Genomic DNA, 23,586 nt, shown 5'->3' on the forward strand with positions numbered 1-23,586 from the left:
TATGGATGTCTTTTGTGTACAAAGAGTTGGTGTTGTAATGTCAAGTTTCAACGGTTATAGACTCAACCTCAGGTAATGAAGTTCAAAAAGAGTATATCAATGGATAAGTTGTTGTGTATCAATGTATATGTGCTATAAAATGTACAGTATTGCTATGTTTTGTAATTATTAAAAGAGTGCCGCTATATAATGCAATTTTGAAGCCTAATTAGGCAAATATTCCTCAACAAAACAAAGTATACGGAGTATTGGCCTGTGGCCCAACTCTTATCAGCAATCGAATTTGATTGTGGTGCTTTTGAGTCTTACCATCGTTCTAAAACAATGGCATTTACACTTCCAAGAATGTTCACCTCCTCCATATTACAAAATACAAAACCTCAAGGCATTTACTATCCACAAATATATAATGATACTACTAATTTGCTAAGGAAATGGTACGCAATAGCCTGACAAGAATAAAGTTACAAGAATTTAATCAGGAAATTATCTAGTCACCGTGGCATGAAAGCCTCTCGAACTGAACACAACCAGCATCCTTCAAATGCAAGGCAGCTAAGCAATGACATAGGTTAGTGTCTCGACGTCCTTTGGTCGCCACATTGTTTTCTGACAATACAGCAATCCCTCCTTGTCCTTGGAATAGGTCATACTGATTTCATAATGCATAGACTTTAGCATACTTTCTAACTCGGTTATAGTCTCCTCTTTGTCACGCACAATGAGCTTCCCTCCTGGTCTCAAAATGCGGTCAACTTCAGCAACTATTGTCGGCAAACCACACCTACGAGTTTTAAGAACCAAAGCACTATCAGATCACAACATAGAGAAATAGAACATGAGTGGTGTTGATTTAAGTCAGTAATTTTAAAGGTTAAATATTTACTTTGTTTTAATCTTGGAGAAGAGATGGTCAGCATGGACAAGATCATACGATCTGGGGTAAGTGCTGAAGGATTCACACCAGTCATGATAAATTCCAAAAAGACCTCTCTCATAAATAATTGGTAGTGTATCTGGAGCATCTACTGAGACAACGTTCATAACCCACACATTCAAGTCTCTTAAAGCAGCCGCAAATCTGCAAGGCGACAGAAGTTTAACATCACACACCATTGAAGACAATGAAAGATGCTATAGAAATAGTCACAACTGATATAATCGTTTCTGAGATAGCACCAACCAGGTACAATATTCCGACCAATGTGTGCGGCATTCCAACTAACAGAGCACTAAAGATGATAACTTCTCGTGACAATTGCTGCTTTTGCAATGAAGAGTGTGTTTGTTTAAAAAAATATGGTTTTTGATTGTTTTTTAAAAAAAGTTCAACACTTATTGAAAACAAATGCCACTTGTCTGTTAGTCCATTTAAATCATAAAATCTAGGTCAGCAATAAGCTTCAACCATAACTTCTTTGCTAGCTATATTAGGCAGAGAGACGGATAGAAGATCTATAGATAGGAAACAAGTAATGTAGCACTCGGTACTTACCCTCCATAGATAGCACGCATGTCCATAACATTCCGCACAGTAGACCATTTTATCCCCATTCCATTAAGATATGAATTTGTCACCACATGTTTCCAGTGTTCATAATCTGCAGAAAAATCTTCTGGAGCTGGTTTCCCATATACTCCAACCTGGGAACTCAATAACCAGTAAGGTGATTTCGATAACCTGGCTGGCCATGATTCTGGCCATTGAGATCCACGTTCTGATGTGGCAACAGGAACTTTATGCATGCAAGCTTGTAAAGGCACATTCCTGAAGAAAGCATCCATTCATTAGATCATGTTTAAGCATAAGATGCAATATGTCACTGCAATTTTTTTTTGATAAGGTAGAACTTAATATAAGTATCACTATCAGCATCAAGAGTATGATATACATCAAAAGGAGTTCTTACAGGTTCTGTAGAGAACTATTAAGTCAAAAAACTCACAGCAATTCTCAATACGAAAACAATTTCCCATGGATAAGATGGAAAATAATTTCCTGCATTTGTACTGGATAATAATATTTGTTCTAGACAGCCTTGCAATCCAGTATCCAACCAAATAATTGATATTAATACTAAAAATGAAGTTCCCATCACTCTAAGAATAATACCAGGCTGCGTTTGGATCATCAGATCCTTGACAAAGCGGGGGAGCATCTTTTGATCTTTGTTCATAGCACTCATTGGAAGTAGGCTTGCGATATACAGCAACCCCTACTCCATTAACTCTGTCTTTGGTTTTTGAGACAAGTTCCCAGCACATTGCATTTGTCAACTTCTGCATGGCTGTCAAAATGCCAAAAACGGGCAGTCATTCAGCAAGACCAGTTAACCAAGTTATGGAAGAGTCAACTGAATAAGTTAAAGCAAAGTACCTTCCCAGATCTCAACATCTTCAGGAAGCTTTTGGTAAACAGGAGTAGCAGACCACACAAAAAGTCCACCAGGTCGAAGTACACGATTGAGCTCCAGGAGAAGTTTCCCCCCTACAGTTTGTTAGATCAAAAAAGTTTAATCTAAATCAAGTTACACAATTTCATCAGTTGTAAGACGAAATAATAGAGATAAACTGATTGCAGATATAGAAATATTTTCAGCGCTGGAAGTCCACACACGAGAACAACCTATGTTCTTCTCAAAGGTTCGACTACTGTAGAAGAACTTTACACTTAACCCTTTACGACTCTGAGCAATGAAAAGGCATCAGGAATGAGTAGAATGCAAAATCAAATACCTTCAATATGCCAAGGCACTCTGCAACGTGCACAATGAACAACGTCAAAGACTCGACTAGGAAAGGGTAGCCTCTTTGTACCCATGACAGCAGATATAGCAGGAATACCCCTCTCAAGAGCAAACTGAACCTGAGCTTCATGTTCATCTTTAGGAGCGAAAGACATGGCCAAAACATCTCTTTCGAAAAGATAACCCCCAAAGCTGGCAACCCCACATCCAACATCTAATATAACCCGAGTTCGCTTTCCCCAGGCAATTTCTGGAAAAGACTGCAAAAATAATGTAAAAGTTGTGTGAAACTAGCATAACTTGATCATTTGATGGATACAAGACATGATTTTACAATGTAAGAATCAAATGCACATGATTTTTATTTTTTTTGATATTTGACAATGTGGGACGATACCTGAATAGGAAATTACCATTCTAACATTTCACTCTAACACTAAAACTCAACATTCTAACAGCATAAGTATCAAAAAGCCATGCAAGAATATTAAAGACCTTTATAAATTTGTTGATACACCAAGATTGTTTCATGGGATCTTTGTGCAGAGTTTTTGTTCCCGGATTCTGGTAACAATTCTTAATACATCAGTTCCTTCTCTCTATATATCTTTTTTTTTTTGGGGGGGGGGGGGAGTCAAGTAGTCAGTTCTATTATACACAAGAACCTGTCACTTCAGAATCCAAGACACCACATGTTAGTTAAGGGAATTAGAAATAGGCAAGACAATATATAAAGAAGAGACATTGAACAATCCACTAAAGAGAACCAGCATGCACAAATCACAAACAACTGCAAGAACTGATATAGTATATGTATATCCTCTAATGATTTGAAGAAAAACAAACACACGCGCAAATGCAGAGCAAAGATAAATGCAAGTGCTAACCTGCTGTATGAAGTCAATATAGTGCAGAGCGCCATGCTTGAACTGGGTTCCCCCACCAGGGAAGGTAAGGTATTCACCACTAACTTTTACCCAATTTTGATGCCCTTTAACTTCTGCAAGCTTTGTATGGGGAACATTGTGGTACCATATCTGCAGGAAGGTAATACTTTTAACTTCAAGAACAAGTAAAAATGATACAATCACTTCAAACAGCATTCCAGAAATAATTTATCACCTTTTCCCTACTCGTAGGCCACTCAACTGAACGTTGATATCCTTCGGGAAGTGGAACAAGACAAGTTGGAGGATTATCTGGGCAGTGTCTCTCTCGGTGTTCATAATGTTTTGTACTTCTGAGTTTCCTAATTGATTCCAAATTATCAAGGCAAGGGATATAGTCTGGCCCAGCAGTGGAATTGCAAAGTTTCCAAATGTAGCTATTTTCTTTATCTGATCCCGAAGACTTCTGCATTTCCTTTTCATTCTTTGATTCTGACGCCTGAGTTACAAATGCCCCATTTTGAGTTGTAGTTTCATTCAAAAGGTCTGACTGAGTCCCCGAACTAAATACATCATTTAAGGACTGGTCCTTCTTCTCACCATCAGCCTTCTTATCAGAACCTTGGCCTACCTCCTGATCCTTTTTATTATTCAGTTCAGCTGAATTTTCTACTGATTTTTTCTCATCAGAACCTTCTTCGATCTCTTCTCCAACAGATTTATTTTCATTTTTCTCCCCAGCCTCGGAATCCTTATCATCTACTTTGTCTTGCCCATCTTCCTTTTTGTCATCTGAATTATCCGTCTCCTTCTCGGATTGAGTTTCTGACTTAGATTCTCCAGCATCCTCTTTCTGTTCTGTAGATTTCTCTTCCTGTTTCACTTCTGAGGTTGATTCTGTCTGTTGTGAATTAGAATGATTTTCTTCTTGACTAACTAAGGTATCCCCTTTTGTTGCATCCTCAGGTAAATCACCCAGGGTATCCTCAAATTGTTTTGATTTTCCCTCATCAGTTGGATTAATCTCATCACCAGCTTTGTTGTTACTCTCGTTGCCACCATTGGAACTCTCTTTACTTTCGGTTACCTGTGTTGACAGGTCATTCTTTTTCCCCTGTGAGGACAAATCTAGATTTTGGTCTGGAACAACAGATGATGACGTCATCATCCATACCCCAACTAAACATAGAGCTACAAATACCACTATAGTTACGGTGGAGCAATAATTAGACGACTTCCTGCCATCTACTCTAGAGTACTTTCCTAATGCCATTTTTTCGGGTAAATTCTATCAGTCCTTCACAATGTTCCTCTATTCACCTGAGGTACAAAATAAAAATAATAAGAGTAAAATCTTTGAATCACTCTCATGCATTCTGGCAACTTATCATGTTTGCAGACCAACTGTCATATTGAATTTTGTATATAGTATTGTCATATTGAATTCAAATCTATTACCTTATATATAGTACTCCATGTGATTCAATTTGTTTGTGTTACTTTTCTTTTTAATCCATTTCAAAAAGAATGTCTCTTTCCTTTTTTGGCATCTCTTTAGTTTTACCTTTTCACGTGACATATTTAAGATCACAAGATTCGAAAGTATTCTTTATTTCTTAAACCAGACAATCGAAGTACACATTGAACTCTAAATCATCATTAATTATCTCTTGATTTCAATTAGAGTATTAGAAGTATTGATAACACCAATAGATCTTAAAGGAAACAATTAAAACAATCACTTGTTAATGCAAAGGAAAATTGAGAGATCTAAGATGAAACTGACAAGTTACCATCTACATATATGGTCACAACGCCTAACCTCTGATCAAAAGATGCAAAGCAACAATCTTGTGATTCAAATTCAAATTCAAATCCAAACAGAAGGAAATGTATAAACCCATTTCGACAATACAAACAAAAGTGCATATAACAGCTGACCCATCTCAAAGAATTGCACGACTAACAGGAAAAAAGAGTCAGATCTGACGGGATAGCTCAAGATCAGGAAAATTTGAAAACGTACGTACACAAAATAGAGATCTAAAAAGTAAAAACAAAATAACTCCCATGTACCTTTTAGTAGCAGCTCGAAGAGCAGATCTGAGAAAAATGGAAGCTGTTACAAGTGAATCATAGTTTTGGGGTTCTGGGTATGTGAATTGTAGATACAGGAAGTGAGGGGAAATGGGGATAAATAAATAGGAGTTGGAACAGAGAGAAAGTAGTAGTAGACTAGGAGTGGTATAGCAGTAAAGGAAGAGTCGACGATATTCACCCATTATTTTTAATAATCTCATGTAATAAATTTTATCATCAAGATTTTCCAGATTTTTAAATTAAATTTTTTATATAAATGAAGTCTTTTTAATAATGTGAGTATATTTTTTTATTGTAGTCTATAGTTTACCTCTAATAGTTAAAATTATTCTATTACTTTTTTTTTATCCTATTTCGTTGGAGATATTTTTCCAGTGAACAAAACAATAAACAACAATCATCCCAATTTTCATTTTCCTTTCTCACTTTCACAACATCATCAAATAGATCTAATAACAATAAATAACGCAAGAATTAAATTGAAAAACCACCAAACTCTAATAAAAAATCACGAGCTCTATGCAAAATGGCGATGATTGGTTCTTATTCCTCTTTCATGTTAATTTTTATTTTATTTTCAGATTAAAACTTCATTGGCGTTCAGACCAGAAAAATTATATTCGACAATGGTTCATCTTCAGTGAAGTACATAAAGAGACAGTGGGAAATGTAAATTATTGTGACGTTGTTTGTTAATCACTCTAACATCGTGAGTTTGCCGAAGAAGATAAAGAGGACGAAAAATGATGAAATACGGTGACAATAATGGATTTATATGGAAAAAATATAAATAAAAAAAAACATTGATGGTTGCTTTGTGGGTTGTTCACCAGAGATGGTATGAAAATGGATGGATGGCGGTGCGACTAAGGTGGAGATGAGGGAGATGCGAGGCGGCTATTTTGGAGATCCGGTGAAGTTTCTCCAATAGTGGGTGGATTGCATGGTAGTTTATTTTTGGGTTGATTGAAGCTATTGGTGGTTCGACGGTAGTCTAGTGGTGGTGATTAACCGGAGAAAAAGAGATGAAGCTTTGAAAAGTTATGTCAAAAACTGCATTAAATTAAATGATAGTTGTAATACAATTCGAATTCAATATTATACGTTATTATGAATTCGATAGTTGTTATTTTAAAATAAATATAATACATTTCTAACAATGTAAACTAATTTAGGGAAGGTGGCTGCAAGAACAAGAATACGGTGACAATATTGGAAACTAGATGCGTAGTTGAAGCCGATTGAAGGGCAAATGAGAATTCCAATATACAATCTCATACTACATGCCTATTTACCAATAGGCAAAATTTCTATTATCTTTTTTCTCAATTTAAGTTTTTTCTTTCCTGTTATTTTACCTCTTTCCTCTAATAGTTTTAAAATTCATGTTATCATGGTATATACTCTAAAGTTGGGCTTGTGCTCCTTCAGTAATCATGTGTAAGGTAAAAATAGGACTAAATATGTGGACGAATTGACACATGAAAGTCAATTTGTATATATTATAGATATAGACTATGAGTGATGTGACTATGGGTGTACATTGGTTGGTTTGATTTTATGTATTATTAGTTTATTTTATCTGTTTTTGATTTTTAAATACGCTAAATCAATAATCTAACCAATAAGATATTTATATCGATTTTTAATCCTTAACGGTTCGATTTTCGATTTAATTAATAAGAAAATGTTCATTAAACAATTATATAACTTTTCCAACAATTTGGCGCGAGATGACAATAGTATAACTTACAAAATGCTCATAAAATAAATATAATAGTAGCTAACATGAAAAAAAACTATACAAGCACAATACAAATAGAAAATTAGGAGAATACGTGAATTGAAGACTAATAGACAAAAGTATTAACTAACAAGGTACTGATATTAATATTTAATATTTATGTAGGAGTAAAGTAGTAAATTACTGTCGTCTTATTTACTATTGTCTAATTAGGGTTATCAATTTACCGAATCATCTACCTAGGCTCAACAATACCACTGTATCTAAGTTCCTAAATAATGGAGAATGGAATAAAGAGCAAGTGAGGCAACATGCACCACAACACCTGATACAAAAGATCCTTAATTTTCCTATCAAGTATCAACCTGACCATCCAGATACAGCTTGCTGGAGGTTGACCTCAGAGGGAAAATTCACTTGTGTTTCAGCTTGGAACCAGATTAGGCAAAAAAGGAACAACACCATGACTGATAATAATAGATGGCACAAGAATATCCCTTTCAAGATATCTTTTCTTGTTTGGAGAACAGTCAGAAGCAAGTTGCCCACAAATAAAAGTATTGAACACTTTGGTCATACACCTGTTCAGTGTTCTTGTTGTTACAGGCCAGAATGGGATAATATAGATCACATATTTATCTCTGGACACATGGCTAGACACATATGGAAGTATTTTTCTGATTGTTGGGGTATACAACACAACAGTAGTCCTCTGAGGGGCAATTTGATGAAATGGTGGCTGGCTAAATCAAATAATGAAGTCCATAAACTCTTATTGCAAACTACTCCTATATTTATTTGTTGGAACCTCTGGAAGAACATATGTGCTAGCAAATATGGAGGCAAAAAGTCAAGCAGTACAAGAGTGAAGTTTTCAGTCATCAAAGAACTATATCCGCTGATCTTCACAGCATTCCCCTACCTTAGCTGGCCAAGTGATTGGAAGGAGCTAATATCTATGGTGGAAAGATGCAGCCATGAACTGAAAATCACACAAGTTAGTTGGCATAGACCTGCCTACAATGTGGTTAAGATTAATACTGATGGAAGTGCTTTGGATAATCCTGAAAGAATTGGAGCTGGGGGCATCCTAAGAGATCACAAAGGAAAACTCCTATATGCTTTTGCTGCACCACTTGGAGTTGGTTCTAACAACCAAGCTGAGGTGCAGGCTGCATTAATGGGCATTACTTGGTGCATTCAACATGCTACAGCAGGGTCCTATTGGAGGTTGATTCTGAATTACTTGTGAAATGGCTAAAACAAGAAATCACACCACCCTGGACCATCAGGAACTATATCACAGACTTGCAGGAGCTGATCATAATACTGGATCTCTTTCAATGTAAACACATTTATAGGGAAGCTAACTTTGTTGCACATACACTTTCCAAATACAGCCACAGTGTAGGCAGCATGGTTCATTTCTATAGTCCTCACCAGCTTCCTAAGGAAACAAGTGGATACTACATCTTGGACAAAATGGGGATGGCAAACTTTAGGAGGACAAAACTGAAGAGGATCAAACAACCTCCTTGATTTGTATACCATTAATTGTAGTACAAAACTCCTTATGTATAAATTCATAGTTTGGAGTTTTGTAAAGGAGAGAGTCTCCCTTGTTTATTGTCTTCCTAGAACAATCAACTTACCCCTAGAGGTAGGGATTAGAGTAAATAACTTCTTTTTTCTTTTCTTTTGTGATTATGCAGGTACCTATAGAGCTGGAACATATAAGCCAACAATTGCAGGCAATTTCTGGTTAATTTTTTGGCACAACAGATGCAGAGGGCAACCAGGGACAACGTGGAGGTTATTCTGGAGATGCAAGAATACTGCAGAGAATCAACACAGAAACCAACAATGGGATTCTTTTCTTTGTTTGGTTATCTTGTACAGGTACTCTACACAGTTGTAGCATCCAAGAACAAGAAACTCATCTTGCAACAACATACAAGAGCCTCCACCAACAACAATCCAGACCTGCAAATCCAACATGTGGAACTCCACTCAACAACCATCAAAAATGAAACTTAAGTTCTATTTTTGTTTTCTGTTGTGAGTCTCTTGGTGCAGGTATCATGCAACTTTGAGCCTTGTGTTGGAGTTGCAGAAGCTGGGCTTGGAGCTCTTGCACCAACAACCATCCATACACTTGCAACAACTCAACAACAATACATGTACCAGCTGCATTACAACAACATTGCTAGTGTAGAATTACAGCAACAACAGAGGATACTTGGGATGCAAAACTATAGCAACTTGGAGTCCGGTGTTGGAGTTGCAGCAGCTAAACCTGGATTTTACGGCAGCAGCAGCAGTTGCTTGAAAACCAGCCACAGTCAACAGCACTCAACAATTTGCAGCCTGCAGCACATTAAAAATGATTCCAAATGTTGTAGGCTGTAGTAATTCCAACATTTATTGAGCTCAAGAAGTCACAGCCTGAACGGATAACTGAGGACGTTAGTCGAGCGACCTTGAAAAAAGGTTGCTGACTTAAGAAATTTTATATACAGACCTGCAGCACCATGCACTTCCTTGCATGATGCACTCGTATCGCATGGACAAACTCGGTATGAAAAGATTAAGAAGGACGACGATGACATGAACGATCTCGATCTATGGAAATCGGAAGTTTCGTATACTTGCTCTAATTCAATTTAACTATGTATTGAATGTAGCTTAATTAAATAGGACTAGTGTAGGTTTCTTTCTTGTATTTACATGAAAGGGGAGAGTCTCCCCCAAGCCTTATCATACCTATGAGTCCTCTCATAGGTTTATTGCTTTCTATCTAGTATCGGGGATGAGTTGGCTGACCTTAGTAGGTTAGCCGACTTATGAACCACCTTAAGTTTGGAGGTACGGTTTATGTCCCCCTCTGTGTATTTTTTATGTTTTTTATGTATGATAAGGCTTGGGGGTGTTGCTCAACCCCTGACTGTGCACGAGAGGTGGGAGCCTCGTGTAGGGTCTGTTCCCAAAAAAATAAAATAAAAATTTACCGAATGATTCAATATTAAAAAATCAATATCGAACCAATAACCCAATAATTGTTTTTTTTATAAAATCATTAAAAATCTGTTAATCCAATAACAATAATCCAATAATTTTTTTTATTCGATTTATTAATCGGTTTGGTTATTGCACACCCTTAAATGTGACACATCTCTATGACCAACATATGTATTTATCTTTTATCTTTCTTTTTTTGACTTTTTTTTTCTTTTTATGTTAAAAAACAACATTAGAGAAGGGGATAAAAAAAGAATAATATAATATCCCACTTGATTATTTTTTTAATTTAGCTACAATTGTAACATTTAAATGAAAGAATTAAAAGACCTTAGTAGTTTCTTCATAAAGTTAATGAAAGGAGAGCAAGAGATATTACTTTCATATACGAGATCAATCCAAAGAGCAAGTGGAGAATTACAAAATATTTTAAAAGATATAGTTGAAATTATTCACTACCTAATATTGATGTTTTCATTCTCAACAGAGTTGTAAAAATATTTGATCGATTCTTTTCATGGCCTTCCATTTTCTTTTACCGATGAGTTTTCACTATTCTTTTTATTTATTTTCCTTTTTGTTCTTTTTGATTTTCAGGCATAATAAATAATTGAGAAGAAAAATCATATTTAAAATAAAAAATAATCATATTATATTCCAATAATTATAATTATTATTTTTCCTTATGTTACTTAAAACTCTTATACGAAAAACTTTAGCTCCTTTAATCTCTCCCATTTTCATTAATATAAAAAGCACTTTCAATTTATTAGTATTTTCAAATTTATTAATATATATATATATATATATATATATTATTTTTTTTGGTTTTAAAAATAAACAATTAAATATAGGAAGTTAACAAACAAAAAAGTGTCGGTTGGTAAAAGCTTTGAACAGTGGAGTAGACGTTGCGCCAGTTTTAAGGCAAAGACTAGTATTGAACTTGGTCACATCTTCAGTGATATCGAAGATGATAATAGGAAGAGCAGTTAGAAAGAGATCATTGTGGCTTGGGAGGTGTATTTCAGTTTCCAGTGCTGAACTGAATGGGAAGCGATTCGCAGCCCTTTGGGGAAACGGGGATCATGGCAGGCTAGGGCATGGAAGTCTTGAGTCGCGATGGACCCCTAATGCTCTGCCTTCTTCTGCTTTCGATAATCAAAGCCTCCGTCAGATTGCCTGTGGCGGAGCTCATTCTCTCTTTCTTACAGGTTCTAACAATATTTATTAGCTCATTTTCTTGCTACGAGCTTCTATGTGTGTTTTGTGCTTAGAGGTTTTATGCTGGACTGGGTTATATAAAACCTCCACTTTCAGTGGCTAATTTAACTTCAGCCATAGGGTCATCATACTCAGCTTCACATAATCGCATAACTAGGAAAAGGTAGATACAGTCTACTTTTCAAAATAAGCAATCCCATCAAAATGGATACAAACCATCTTAATAAGGAGGGAGGCGGATAGTACCTTAGCTCAGTTGGATTCGTTAGGCCAACTTCTCACTTAGTTTCAGGCGGTGTCAGCTCTTAAAATTAATTTGAGCAAGCGTGAGATTATTCTTATTGGAGAGGTGGATGACATTAGATTATTGGCTCGAGTCTTGAATTGCTGGGTTGGGCTCTTCTGACTACATTTCTTGTACCTTTAGGTGCTTCAAACAAGGATCATGTAGTGTGGAATCCGTTTCTTCAGAGGATCGAAAAAGAAAAAATATTAGTCCAAAGAAATGTTTATTAATAACACTCTATCGAGCATCCTACTTACTAGTTACTACATGTCTGTATTTCATGCTCCAACTTCGGCCACTAAAAAGTTGAAAAAGATTTAGAGAAAGTTCCTCTGGGATACAATAGATGGGGCAAAGGAATTTGGTGCATTTGGAGACCGTCATATGTCCTAAAAAATGGGGAAGACTTGGAATTAAAGATTTAAAAGTTTTAATAAAGCTTTACTAGGCAAATGGTTGTGGAGGTTCGGGGTGGAGGTACAAGCTTTGTGTGTGTGTATGTGGGGGGGGGGGGAGGGGGGGTGATAGTCAATAAATTGGGATCATAGAAGGGGGTAGAAGACTTGAGATATCGTTTTTCCATTCGGTTGTAGTTTGTGGAGGAATATCACGAAGGGATGAGATTATTTTGTGCAAAATATCTCATTCTAGGTCGGAGAAGGGAGGATAGTTTATTTTTGGGGATATAAATGGCGTGGGAACATAGTATTGGAAGATGAATTCCAAAGTTTATAAAAAATATCCTGCCAAAGAGACCGATAATTCAACAAATTAGGGGGACACAAGGTGGAGAGCCTTTTTGAGACTTGAGATTTAGAAGGAATTTTTAAGATCGAAAATGAATGAGTTTCAAAGTTTATTAGCCTTACTTCATAGAAAAGTCAATCCGATATTTGGTGGTGGGGCTCAAGAAATAATAGAGTGTTCTCGGTCAAGTCCTTTTATGAGTAACTTTTGGTTAGGGAAGCATTTTTTTCCCCATGTAATGCAATATGGGTTCCAAATGTACCGAGAAATGTGTGTTTTTTCACTTGGCTAGCCACTAAAGGCGTGATTTTGACGTAAAATCTGAGAAAGCGGAAGGTTGTCTGCGTCAGTTAGTGTTACATGTGTAAGGAGGTGGGCGAGGACGCGAATAATCTTCTTCTACATTGTGGGCTAACCATTGGATTATGGTGAGATATGCTTAAGTGGTTTGGCACTCCTTTGCAATGCCATAAATTGTGAAAGATTTGATGGTCAGTTGGAAGAGCGAGAGGAGGAGAAGATGAAGGGCTTGGAACGTGGTTCCGCTTGCACTAATGTGGATAGTTTGGAGTGATAAATAGGAGAGCTTTTGAAGGAGTAGAATCGAGCTGCTCTCAGTTGAGGAGTAGTCTCCGTTCCCTTATTTTCTTTTGGTCTAATAAAAAAGTCCCTTGCTGTATAGATGATTGGATAGAGTTTGTAGAGAATCATATTATGTAGATTCTTTACCTTTTTGTATACCCGTTGTACATGGTCAGTTTGACCATGTTTAAGATACAAATACTTTTACTTGATAAAAAGAAATACACTGGGAGGGAGGAATATTATCAATACAAAAGAACAGTCCAATCTTGTAAATCCAAGATCTGAGCTCAGAACCATCAAATTGAGGAAAATCTAGCCTATCCTAGATAGCACTGGTGTAAAAGAAGAGCTAGATGAACCTCCTGATGCAGCACCTCCGTTAACCGCTAGAAAACCTCCTAATGCAGCTCTCTTAAAGCCAGTTGGTCCAGGTGTGTTTACAGTAGGAGTACTTCTTGCTGCTGCACCATCATTACCTTGCTGTCTGGGAACATTTCCGGCAGTCCAAAATGGACCAGTAGTGGGTGAAGAGGTTTCTCCTCCATCATGTTAATTCACATCCCTTTCTTTCTCTTCCTGTTTATGAGCTTTCGATGGATTCGTTCGAATTGAAGAGAGCGTTGTTCCGAGATTCTACAGGTTGGTCTTACCTCATAGTGAAGTTAGCTAAATCCATCTAGATCCGTGCTAGGGCATCAGTAATGCTTTGGAAATCAGAAGCCATCATCCCACAACACACGGCTCTGATACCAAATTATACAACCACAAGGATTGTAGAACAGTGTAGTCAAAGGTGCGCTTAACCCCTGAAGCAAGGCTCAAAACGTGTTGAGCGCTTCGCCTCGCTTTATGTGCGCTTCAGTGTCGTCATCAAGGTTCTAAGATAAACTTTTCCTTGCCAATGAGCCTCTTCTGAAGAAGTGACACTAAACAATAGATATTTCACTTTATCATAATTTGGTTTCAATTTATTTGGTCGTATATTTGTCATTCATGTTTATAATTATTAGTCTTGGACTAAACATATATATTTGTATTTTTTTCTCCCTTTGCGCCTTTTTTCATTAAAACCCATGCTTTATTTGCGTTTTGTGCTTAAAGCCCAACAGACCTTAGAGCCTTTTTGCGCTTTTCGCATTTGATAACACTGTTATAGAATAGTGAAAAGAAAGGTAAACAAGTGCTAGCTTAATTCTAGAGCTAATTTAGGATAGATTTCATAAATAACTTTCCCAGATGGATGATTACAACAACTGTCCCTGCCAAAATAATTAACCGAGCAGGGACGGAACCTGCTAATTAGGTATAATGCCAGTGGCTTAATTGAAAAGAAACAGAACTTGAATTTAAAATATAGGGAAAACATATGGGACTAAATTGCTAAATAACACAACCTCTATCTTTCCTCCTTTTAACTAATTCCTACAATCAAGTACCACTACCAGAGCTCGAAATACCACCTTTGCAAGCAGGGAGGCCCAAATGTTCTTCATCCATCTTAATTTTAATTTTTTTTTATCCATCTTAAATTCAGTTCGCATTATGAGTATTTCTCTAGCTATTTTGTTGTTTAGGAGGAGAGAACATTTAGTGATACTTTGAGCAAAATGGATATAGAAGATCCATATAGTCGAAACCACCTAATTCAATAGTCAATGCTGACTTTTGTTTTGCCTGGTTTTTTATATGCATGTTAGCATCAAGAGTAGTTTCATTTTCCTTTTTTGGATAAAACTTTTTCTGTCAATATGTGCTTTCCTTTTTAGTGCATTTTGAGCTTTACTTATTTAGTAGAAGATTACATTCAAACTTGTCCACCAGCATCTGTCTATTTTATTTCATGATAAAACTTGTTCAGAAATAACATAGTGATAGGAATGTAGGAGTTTGTCACTAGGTATTTGACCTAATAGGATTGTCCATTCAAACCTATCGCTAAAATAATGTTTGACTACTAATGCATCAGTAGAGGCTTACTTACAAATTAATGGCCATCTCTTTTTGCAGAACATGGGCTTGTTTATGCCAGTGGACTCAATGATTATGGACAGCTAGGGATGTCAGATGACAGAGCTTATATAACTGTATGCTATTTTAACCTTTCTTGATACAGTTTCAGAATTTGGATAGGTTGGAACTTGGAAACATAACTTCATCTATCAAATGAACATATTTTTTTATCATACAATCAGTATGTAGTATTCGAATAGGATATAACTTCATTAATTAGCTGAAAACATTTTTGAAATCACGCAGTAAATGTATAGTACCAATGGATGGCAAATGAACAGACTTAAAGGGTGTTCTAGGTCAGCAAACATGTTTGAAAGTGAATGTTCTGGAAAACTTATATGAAGCTGGTGACAATCATACGGCTGAAAAATTGTTCGGTTAGATCTGGAGTTGAACTGAAGAACTTGATGGAGGAGATGAAAAGATTTATTTCAAAGGAGGGAGAAATGATCAAAACAGAGAAGTGAAAGGGTGAGACAGAAATTACAACCACGGCCAAAGAGGTTAGTTGAATAGAAAAGGCTAGGATTTTGTGGTTGAAGAAGAGAAACAACAGGAAAAACTATCATAGGGACACTTCATTGACATAATTATTGTTTTTGGGAGGGAAGTAGATGACCTCGTGAAGATTAGAGAGGGATTGTTTTTCCAAAGAATAATGTCGGGAGAAGAGAGGAGTTGGAGATCCTCTCTTGAGAGGTTGAATTTAATAATTTGTGTAGAAGGAAGACGCTGAGGCTTGAGATGAAATTCTTTTGAGGAGTTGATGTTGGATGTTCTTCAAGCTTTCAACTTTCTCTCCCAAAATAAATTAGGTGTCTAAATGCCTCTTTTTTTGTTACGTTGCATCTCTAATGAAGTGTCCACACTTCGTCTTAAAGTCTAAAAGTTTAAACTGTTAAAGGAGACACATTTATTTATTGATGTTAGGTTTGCAACATGCTTCCTCACATGTATGTATGACTTTGTTTTCTTGGGCCGAAGTTCTTTGTTAATGGGTGTCAGTGAACTTTAATGCTGGATCTTGACTTGGCTTTGATACTATACTAAGGTGTGTGATCAACTCGTCTAAAAGTCTAAATTGTTATAGAAATACACTTTTATCGATATATCTTAGGTCTACAATAATCTCATAGGAGGGGCCTGTTTTATGAAGGATCGTAAACATATAAGTTTGGTAGATACATACTTACATACTTAAACTCCCTGAAATGTCTTTGTAGGATAAAGACGAATTCTTGATTTGATTATGAGTTGGTCGATTGATTTCCAAGGCAGAGATGTCTGGAATATTATGTGAATCAGGCCTAAAAATTTCTATAACCTTTTTAAGCGGTCCTTTCCTGAAGATGCATATGGAGAATAGGATTTGGGAAGAAGTAGAGGCTTATGTCAAATGTGTCACGATCCGTTTTCTTAGCAAGCCATGACCGGCATCCCCTGCCTTAACTTGGTAAGTGAACCTTCTTGGCTTTATATTTAAATGCAATATAAATAAAACTTATAACTTCATATTTAATCTAAGCTCCCAAACTGGTGAGAAATACTACTCCCTCCCCATTTACATGAGACGATTCGGAGTATGAGGGTCAAACTATCTAATAACCAAAATACTGTAAAACCCTATTATATTCTTTCAATTATGATAACCGTAGAACTTTATGCATGAGTAAGGTTATCCAAAGTGATAACATTTGTAATGCAAACGATAGAAATCCCTAACCTAAATACTGTAAAACTGTCTATGATGTGGCTAATTTGACTGTATAAACTGAATAAAAATTTACTATCCTGACTGATAGCAAAATCAGAGCTCACCAATAAGTAAGGTTATCCAAAATGATAACATTTGTAATGCAAATGATAGAAATCCCTAACCTAAATACTGTAAAACCGTCTATGATGTGGCTAATTTGACTGTATAAACTGAATAAAAATTTACTATCCTGACTGATAGCAAAATCAGAGCTCACCAATAAACCTTCCGAATGTGAGGGAGATCCTAGTTCGTGGTATGACAGTTTACAATACTTGTCAATGTAGGTTTCCACAAAAGAGAGCGTGAGTACGACTTCTTCGCCTCTCAGTGAGTGTCATCGACCCCCCACTAAGATTGGAACTAGACTTAACAAAACATGAATGCATAAACATAATAAGAATATCCAATTCATATGATCTTTTTTATGACTGTGGTGTCCGGGCAAACTTTCGCGCACCTCGACTAATTCCACGGAATACCTGCCACTTCCCACTAGCAACAGGTACCAGGTAACTCTATCCAATTCATATGATTAAATGCGTTTTCTATGTTAAGTTTACAAAGTACCCCAGTGGTGCTGCTTTTTATTTTCGAATCAAGACATTCATCAGCAATGAGAACAACATCCATGATTTGTATCCTCTGATGAAAGTCATCTGGGAATTTTCTTTCAACTTTGTGCATGACATTTTTCAATCTTTCAGTCAACAATTTGGAGACAATCTTGTAAAAGCTTCCAGCCAAGCTTGGGCCTGAAATCCCTCAATTCAAGAGCTTCATTTTTTTTGAAATCAAGGCAATGTTAGAGGCGTTAAAGCTCTTTTCTAAAAAGTGATGATTATGAAACATCTCCAAACCTTTCATGATATTTTCTTTAGGGAAGAACTGACGTTTCTGATAAAAAAGCCTTGGTGTAGACATCTGGCCCTGGAGCCTTGTCTCCTGGACATTGCTTGCTCATCACATGCACAACTTCCGACCATTCAAGTGGTCTTTATAGGAAGTTATATCCACATCACTGATCTGTCTCATTGTCCCATAAAATAGTCAGGCCTCCATTCCTCAGGTTCCGTGAAAGATTTTGATAGAATGACAAGATCTCTGATCTCAATGTTGATGTCATCCGGATCATCAAGTGTAGTCCCATTAACTTCATCTTTTCTATGGTGTTGCATCTTCTGTGTGAGTTGGCCATGTTTTGGAAAAACTCCCCCCCTCCCCCCCAAAACTCTAGATCTCTGCCTCCGTTTGATTTCTTTGTATTTGACAATGCTTTCCAACTCCATATGGATGTAGACTTTGGATAAGAGTTCCTCTTTCATCAAGTAATCCAGTTTCCAGTATGCGATCCAAGTTTACCAAATCTCTAGGAGCATTGTTTACCTTTTGTCCAAGCTGCCATGACTTCAAACACTCCATTCTTTTTTTTTTGAAACTGGTAACTTTAGTCTATATATCCACAGGTGTACTACAACAGAAGTGTAGTTCCCCTTCAAAAGTGTTACAACTTACAGAGAAATACAGCCTTAATCTAAACTGTTGCCTATAAACAATCTAGCACATCAAAGATCTCTTCTGTCCTAGTTAATATATCTTGTTTACACCAAAAATAAAAGAGCTAAGCAATTCATTTTGATCTTCTGTAAGTTTTTCTGCACATTCTCAAAACTCCTTTTGTTTCTCTCTTTCCAAATTGTCCACCAAATGCATGCTGGGACAAGTTTCCACCTCTTCTCCTTATCTGAAGCATTACATCTCTATTCCAGCTGCTCAGAACTCCTTTAATGGTCCCTGGTTTCACCCCTCTTATCCCCTTTAGACAGATGAACATTCTCCATAGTTGTTCTGTCCATGTACAATGCAAAAAAAGATGGTTAATTGTCTCTGCATGCTCTCCACATAAGGTACATCTAGAGGCCAACTGAAGGCCTCTTTTGTTTAAATTTTCATGAGTCAAAACTGCTTCTTTTGTCAACAACCACATGAAGCAATTTACTTTGTAAGGTGCCTTTGGTTTCCAGATCATCTTCCATGGCCAATCTGTCTCCTGTCCTGCATTCTTGTTGAGTTCCTTATAAATAAAATTTACTGAGAATTGACCTTTGGTGTCATTCTTCCACATCAGCAAGTCCTTCTTTTCAGTGAGGTTGCTGAATGAGCCTATTGAATCTTGAAAATCTGCCACTTTGTCTATCTCCCAGTCATGAAGGTTCCTCCTTAGGAACAAATTCCATCCTTGTCCAGTTCACATTGTAGCCACAGTGGCCTGTTGCTGTTGACATAAAATAAACAATTCAGGATGCAATTGTTTCATAGGGACTGCCCCATTCCATTTGTCCTCCCAAAAGGATGTCTTTAAACCATCTCCCACTTCTAACCTGGTTCTGTGATATAGTACTGGCCATAAATTTCTGATTGCCCGCCAAACAGTGCATTTATATGGAGTACTTACCATTTTAGTCATCCATTTATCTTCCATACCATATTTTGCTGTGATGACCTCTTTCCAGAGCATGTTGTCTTCATTTGCAAACTTCCACAACCATTTCATCATTAGGCTCTGATTTTGTTTCCTCAGGTTTCTGATGTCTAGACCTCCTGTAAACACTCCATTCTTTCAATTTAACTTTGAGGGATTTCGTTTTTTTGGCCAAGAAAAAATCAGATCTTCCAGTAATATCAAGCGAGTTCCTCCACTCATTCAAAATATCAATAAAGCCATCAACTTCAAGCCACCAATTGTAGCATTAAGGGACCATAATCTCATTAGATTCTTCGTAAGATAGACTACTTTATACACTTAAGAATTCATCACCCCATTTAGTTGAAAAAGGAATCTGTCAAGTCTTGAAGCAGTCAAGTGTTTGCTTCTCTTAAACCATGTGAAATTTTCACCTGAGGAGGATCAACAAGTTCGAGTTCTTTAATACAACCTGAAAATTCATTCATTGCTGCTGTATTACTGTTATTCCATTATCTTTCAGAAGCACGTCTTGATGTATTAACTCCACAAAGTCACCCATTGCCTGGAACACAATCCTCTGATAGCTACAAGTTCCCACCCTAAATGGTTCCTTTTGTACCTTGTATTAGGTCGTCAACACATGTGAGGATTGAGAGGAAAAATTTACGGTGGTAGAGTATTCCCCAGTTTTAATGATCTCTCCTTTCCATTTGCTTTTGTCCCAAAAATAAGTTTCTCCCCCCCTCTTTGATCAAGTAAAAGTATTTTCATTCATAAACATGGGCATGTTCATGGACATAAAACTGGCCGTATACAAGGAGTATATACAAAAACTTACTCTACAAACTCCACCCAATCTTCTATACAACAAGGAACTCTCTGGGTACACCAGAAGAAACTAAGGGACCTGAGTTGAACCAGTTGCATCCAAACAGCAATAATCAACCCACTCTTGCTATAAGCCATCTCCCCCAGACCAAGAATTTCATTTTTTCTACTGTGAAATGCCATAAAGTTTATTTGAATGCATAGAAGTAGTCTCCAACATTCAGTTGAACACCGTAACATCCAAGTGGCCAGATAGACACCGCCTGTCATACTTATTCGAGATTATTTTGTCTCATAAGGCAAACCGATGAGCCTTAGTCTGTCACCTCCTGTCACACTTATGTTTCTTAACTAAATCAGTAGTCTCAGCCACGCAATGGAACTGCTGATTTAACTAAGTTGGCGTGGGATATAATGATTGCAGGAACCACTTAGAGTTGCTGGACTACCCAAAGAAATTGTAAAAGTTTCAGCTGGTTATCATCATTCTTCTGCTATTACAGGTTTGTTATGATTGATTTTGATGGATCTTTTATCTTGTATGCTAATAACTATAATTGGGTTTTACTAGTTCTGATCATCTGCATTTTCTCATTTATTGGGTTGTAGTTATCTGTTGCTGTTTGATGCTTCTGTTTTCATTTTTCTGTTTAACACTTGAATTAATTTTCTTCTGTTCATTTATTACTTGCTTCCTTGGTGTTAGAGGCTACTGGGTCTTAGACATGTATTCAATTGCATCATCCATCCACCGCTTCTATATTTAATTGCTTTTATCAAGTAATAGTTATTTAACTTGTTGATAGGTTAGAAAGTATTGTTGATAGATTACAAAGTTATACGGGGCAAGATGGGAGTGACTTCCATGTCGGACAAGACGAGGGAAGCGAGGTTGAGATGATTCAGATATGTGAAGAGGAGGTGCAGGAATGCGCCGTTAGGAGGTGTGAGAGGTGGCTGTAGTAGGAGTTAGGAGAGGTAGAGGTAGGCCAAAAACGAAGGGGAGGGGGGGGGGTTAGACAAACACATGACACAACTTTATCGCCCTTAGGCGAGGTAGCCCCATCTCCTCTCCCCTTATTAGTAGTTGTATTTAACAATCACGTCATTTCTTATTCTTCGATGTGTTTTTACTATCTTTTGCCTCATTTTGCTTTGTATAATGGTATTTTGCCGTCATTTTTTTCTTTTTGTAACCTTGCTCAGAATAACTCCTCTTTTGAGCCGAGGATCTATTGGAAATCGCCTCTCTTCCTCATAAAATGTGGAGGTATGGTCTGCGTACATCTTAACCTCCCCAGATCCCACTTATGAAATTATGCTGGGTATATTGTTGTTGTAGTTTAGTTTTTTTTTTTTGTATTGAAAAAAACTAAAAGTATACCAAAATTATTTCTACAATCACTCACAATTTTGAAATGTTAATATATTAATTATTCACCAATATTTTCTCAGTTTAGCTATATAATCTCTGAACTTGTACCTTTTTCTTCAGATTATAAAAATAGCATATCTATTTTTTTTCCTACTGCCTTTTTTTGATGAAGTAATTAGATTTCATTAACAAAGGGCATAATACCCGTATACAAGAAGCATACCAAAAGGTAGAAGAACCTCACAAAAAAATACGGTTCTCTACGAAAGGTTCCCAATCATCTATACCTAGCGGGATCTCATGGGTGCACTAAAACATAATAAGGGAAAGAGGCTACTCTTCAAGTATACAAAGTTCTTATCTATTCCCTCGAAATCTCTCCTATTTCTTTCTCTCAAAATAGTCTGCATAAATGCAAGTGGGGCGACATCCCAAAACCCTACTATTTTTCCATACTCCCTGCGCTACAATAAGAGTTACAAGGTTCATTGTCTGATTTTTTTCTGTCTGTTTGGCTATCTATTTCTTAGTTTTTCGAAATGAGAAAATACAAATGTAGTACAATAAGTCTCAATTTGTTGTAATATAATGCTTTTGATAAGCATAGTAAAAAATACATCTGAAATGTTTGAAAAGGTCTAGAGTACTGTTTTTTTCTTCGTTTCTTAGAAATTAGAGTACTTCTAGTGCCTTCTATTTTTATTTTGTATGATATTTGCCTGAAAGGAATTTAAATGGAGCAACATGGCCAATGATGATTTATATAGCTGATCCTAACTTGTTTGGAACAAAGGTGTACTTATTTTTGTTGTTTGAAAAAATCTTAGTAAAAAATATTATTTGTCTCCCAGAATAGTAATGATGTCATTATTTTTGGAATGGAGAGAGTGTATTGCTTTGGTATAAACTCATTGTGTTTGTTGAATACACGTCTTAATGAATACTACAACAACAATTATGTCTAGGTCTCAAACAAGCAAGGGTCACCTATATGGATCCTCATTTACCATGTTTTTCTATTTATACTCTAGTACTGTCAGCATTATACTAAATAAAAATAAAAGTTTTTTTTTAATAACCGTTGTGTCCGGGCCAGTTTTCATGCACCTCAACTAATGCCACGGGATACTTGCCACCTCCCACCACCAACAGGTATCAGGTAACTCTGTTCATCAAGGCTAGGACAGATGAGAATAAATCACCTAGTATTTTGTCTTTGCTGGGATTTGAACCAACGACATCATCATCATCATCATCATCACCATATCATCATTATTTTTATTTTTGTTTTTATTTTGTACCGTTAGCTAAGTTTGCATTGTTACAAAGAAATTATAGGTCTTTTGGGACATCTTCTTTGTGATTTTAGGTCTACGTCGTCCCTTTTTACACTTTCACGCATCATAGTTTCTCACCTACGGATTGGTGTCTCTGTAGGTCACGCATCACATGACCCAACAATTTCAAGCGACCTTCTCTTATCGTATCCTTAGTGTATCCCACTTGCATCTTCTGGCTTGTGTAGTCAATTTTAATAATCTTATCTAATCTTGTATGACCGCACATCCATCATAGCATCCGTATCTCTGCAACACTCAACTTGTGAATATATTGGACTTAAGCAGCCCAACATTTACTACCATATATCATTGCAGTCTTATAATTGTTATTGAAAACATACCTTTTCCTTTTAGTATCATCCTTCAATCATATTACACTCTACCTATTTAATACCTGTCCAAGGAATATTGTTAAAATTTGACATATGAAGTGGATTTGATGAGGGATCTTGAATTAAAGTTTTATAAA

The 23,586-nt window shown here is 36.5% G+C and overlaps 2 protein-coding genes across 3 annotated transcripts in view; one reads left to right on the forward strand and one right to left on the reverse strand.

The window, feature by feature from the left end:
• Window positions 1-239: 239 nt before the first annotated feature.
• Window positions 240-5,896, reverse strand: LOC129881188 (probable methyltransferase PMT26). The gene is made up of 9 exons (XM_055955576.1): window positions 5,711-5,896; window positions 3,870-4,954; window positions 3,635-3,784; window positions 2,737-3,007; window positions 2,378-2,488; window positions 2,114-2,288; window positions 1,496-1,768; window positions 887-1,081; window positions 240-784 (listed from the first exon to the last, which is right to left on the reverse strand). Exons 2-9 carry the CDS (start codon window positions 4,905-4,907, stop codon window positions 556-558), a joined length of 2,442 nt encoding a protein of 813 aa, XP_055811551.1. The 5' UTR covers window positions 4,908-4,954; window positions 5,711-5,896; the 3' UTR covers window positions 240-555.
• A 5,490-nt stretch (window positions 5,897-11,386) lies between these two features.
• LOC129881190 (ultraviolet-B receptor UVR8) overlaps window positions 11,387-23,586 on the forward strand; it is a 38,526-nt gene continuing 26,326 nt past the window's right edge. For both annotated transcript variants that reach the window (XM_055955578.1, XM_055955579.1), the window contains exons 1-3: window positions 11,387-11,710; window positions 15,346-15,422; window positions 20,827-20,905. In XM_055955578.1, the coding sequence (XP_055811553.1) occupies window positions 11,470-11,710; window positions 15,346-15,422; window positions 20,827-20,905 (397 nt within the window). In that variant the 5' untranslated portion in view covers window positions 11,387-11,469. The remainder of the gene's footprint in view (window positions 11,711-15,345; window positions 15,423-20,826; window positions 20,906-23,586) is intronic.

This window comes from Solanum dulcamara, chromosome 2, assembly GCF_947179165.1.
Source record: "Solanum dulcamara chromosome 2, daSolDulc1.2, whole genome shotgun sequence".
Classification (NCBI taxonomy): domain Eukaryota; kingdom Viridiplantae; phylum Streptophyta; class Magnoliopsida; order Solanales; family Solanaceae; genus Solanum; species Solanum dulcamara.

What these genes read in the sequence shown, in the direction of transcription:
- LOC129881188 (XM_055955576.1), bottom strand. Translation starts at nt 4,907, where the DNA reads ATGGCATTAGGAAAGTACTCTAGAGTAGATGGCAGGAAGTCGTCTAAT. An exon ending in AGATGTTGAGATCTGGGAAG is followed by an intron (nt 2,289 to 2,377) that starts GTACTTTGCTTT and finishes GCATTTTGACAG; the next exon opens with CCATGCAGAAGTTGACAAAT. An exon ending in ATGCGTGCTATCTATGGAGG is followed by an intron (nt 1,082 to 1,495) that starts GTAAGTACCGAG and finishes GTCGCCTTGCAG; the next exon opens with ATTTGCGGCTGCTTTAAGAG.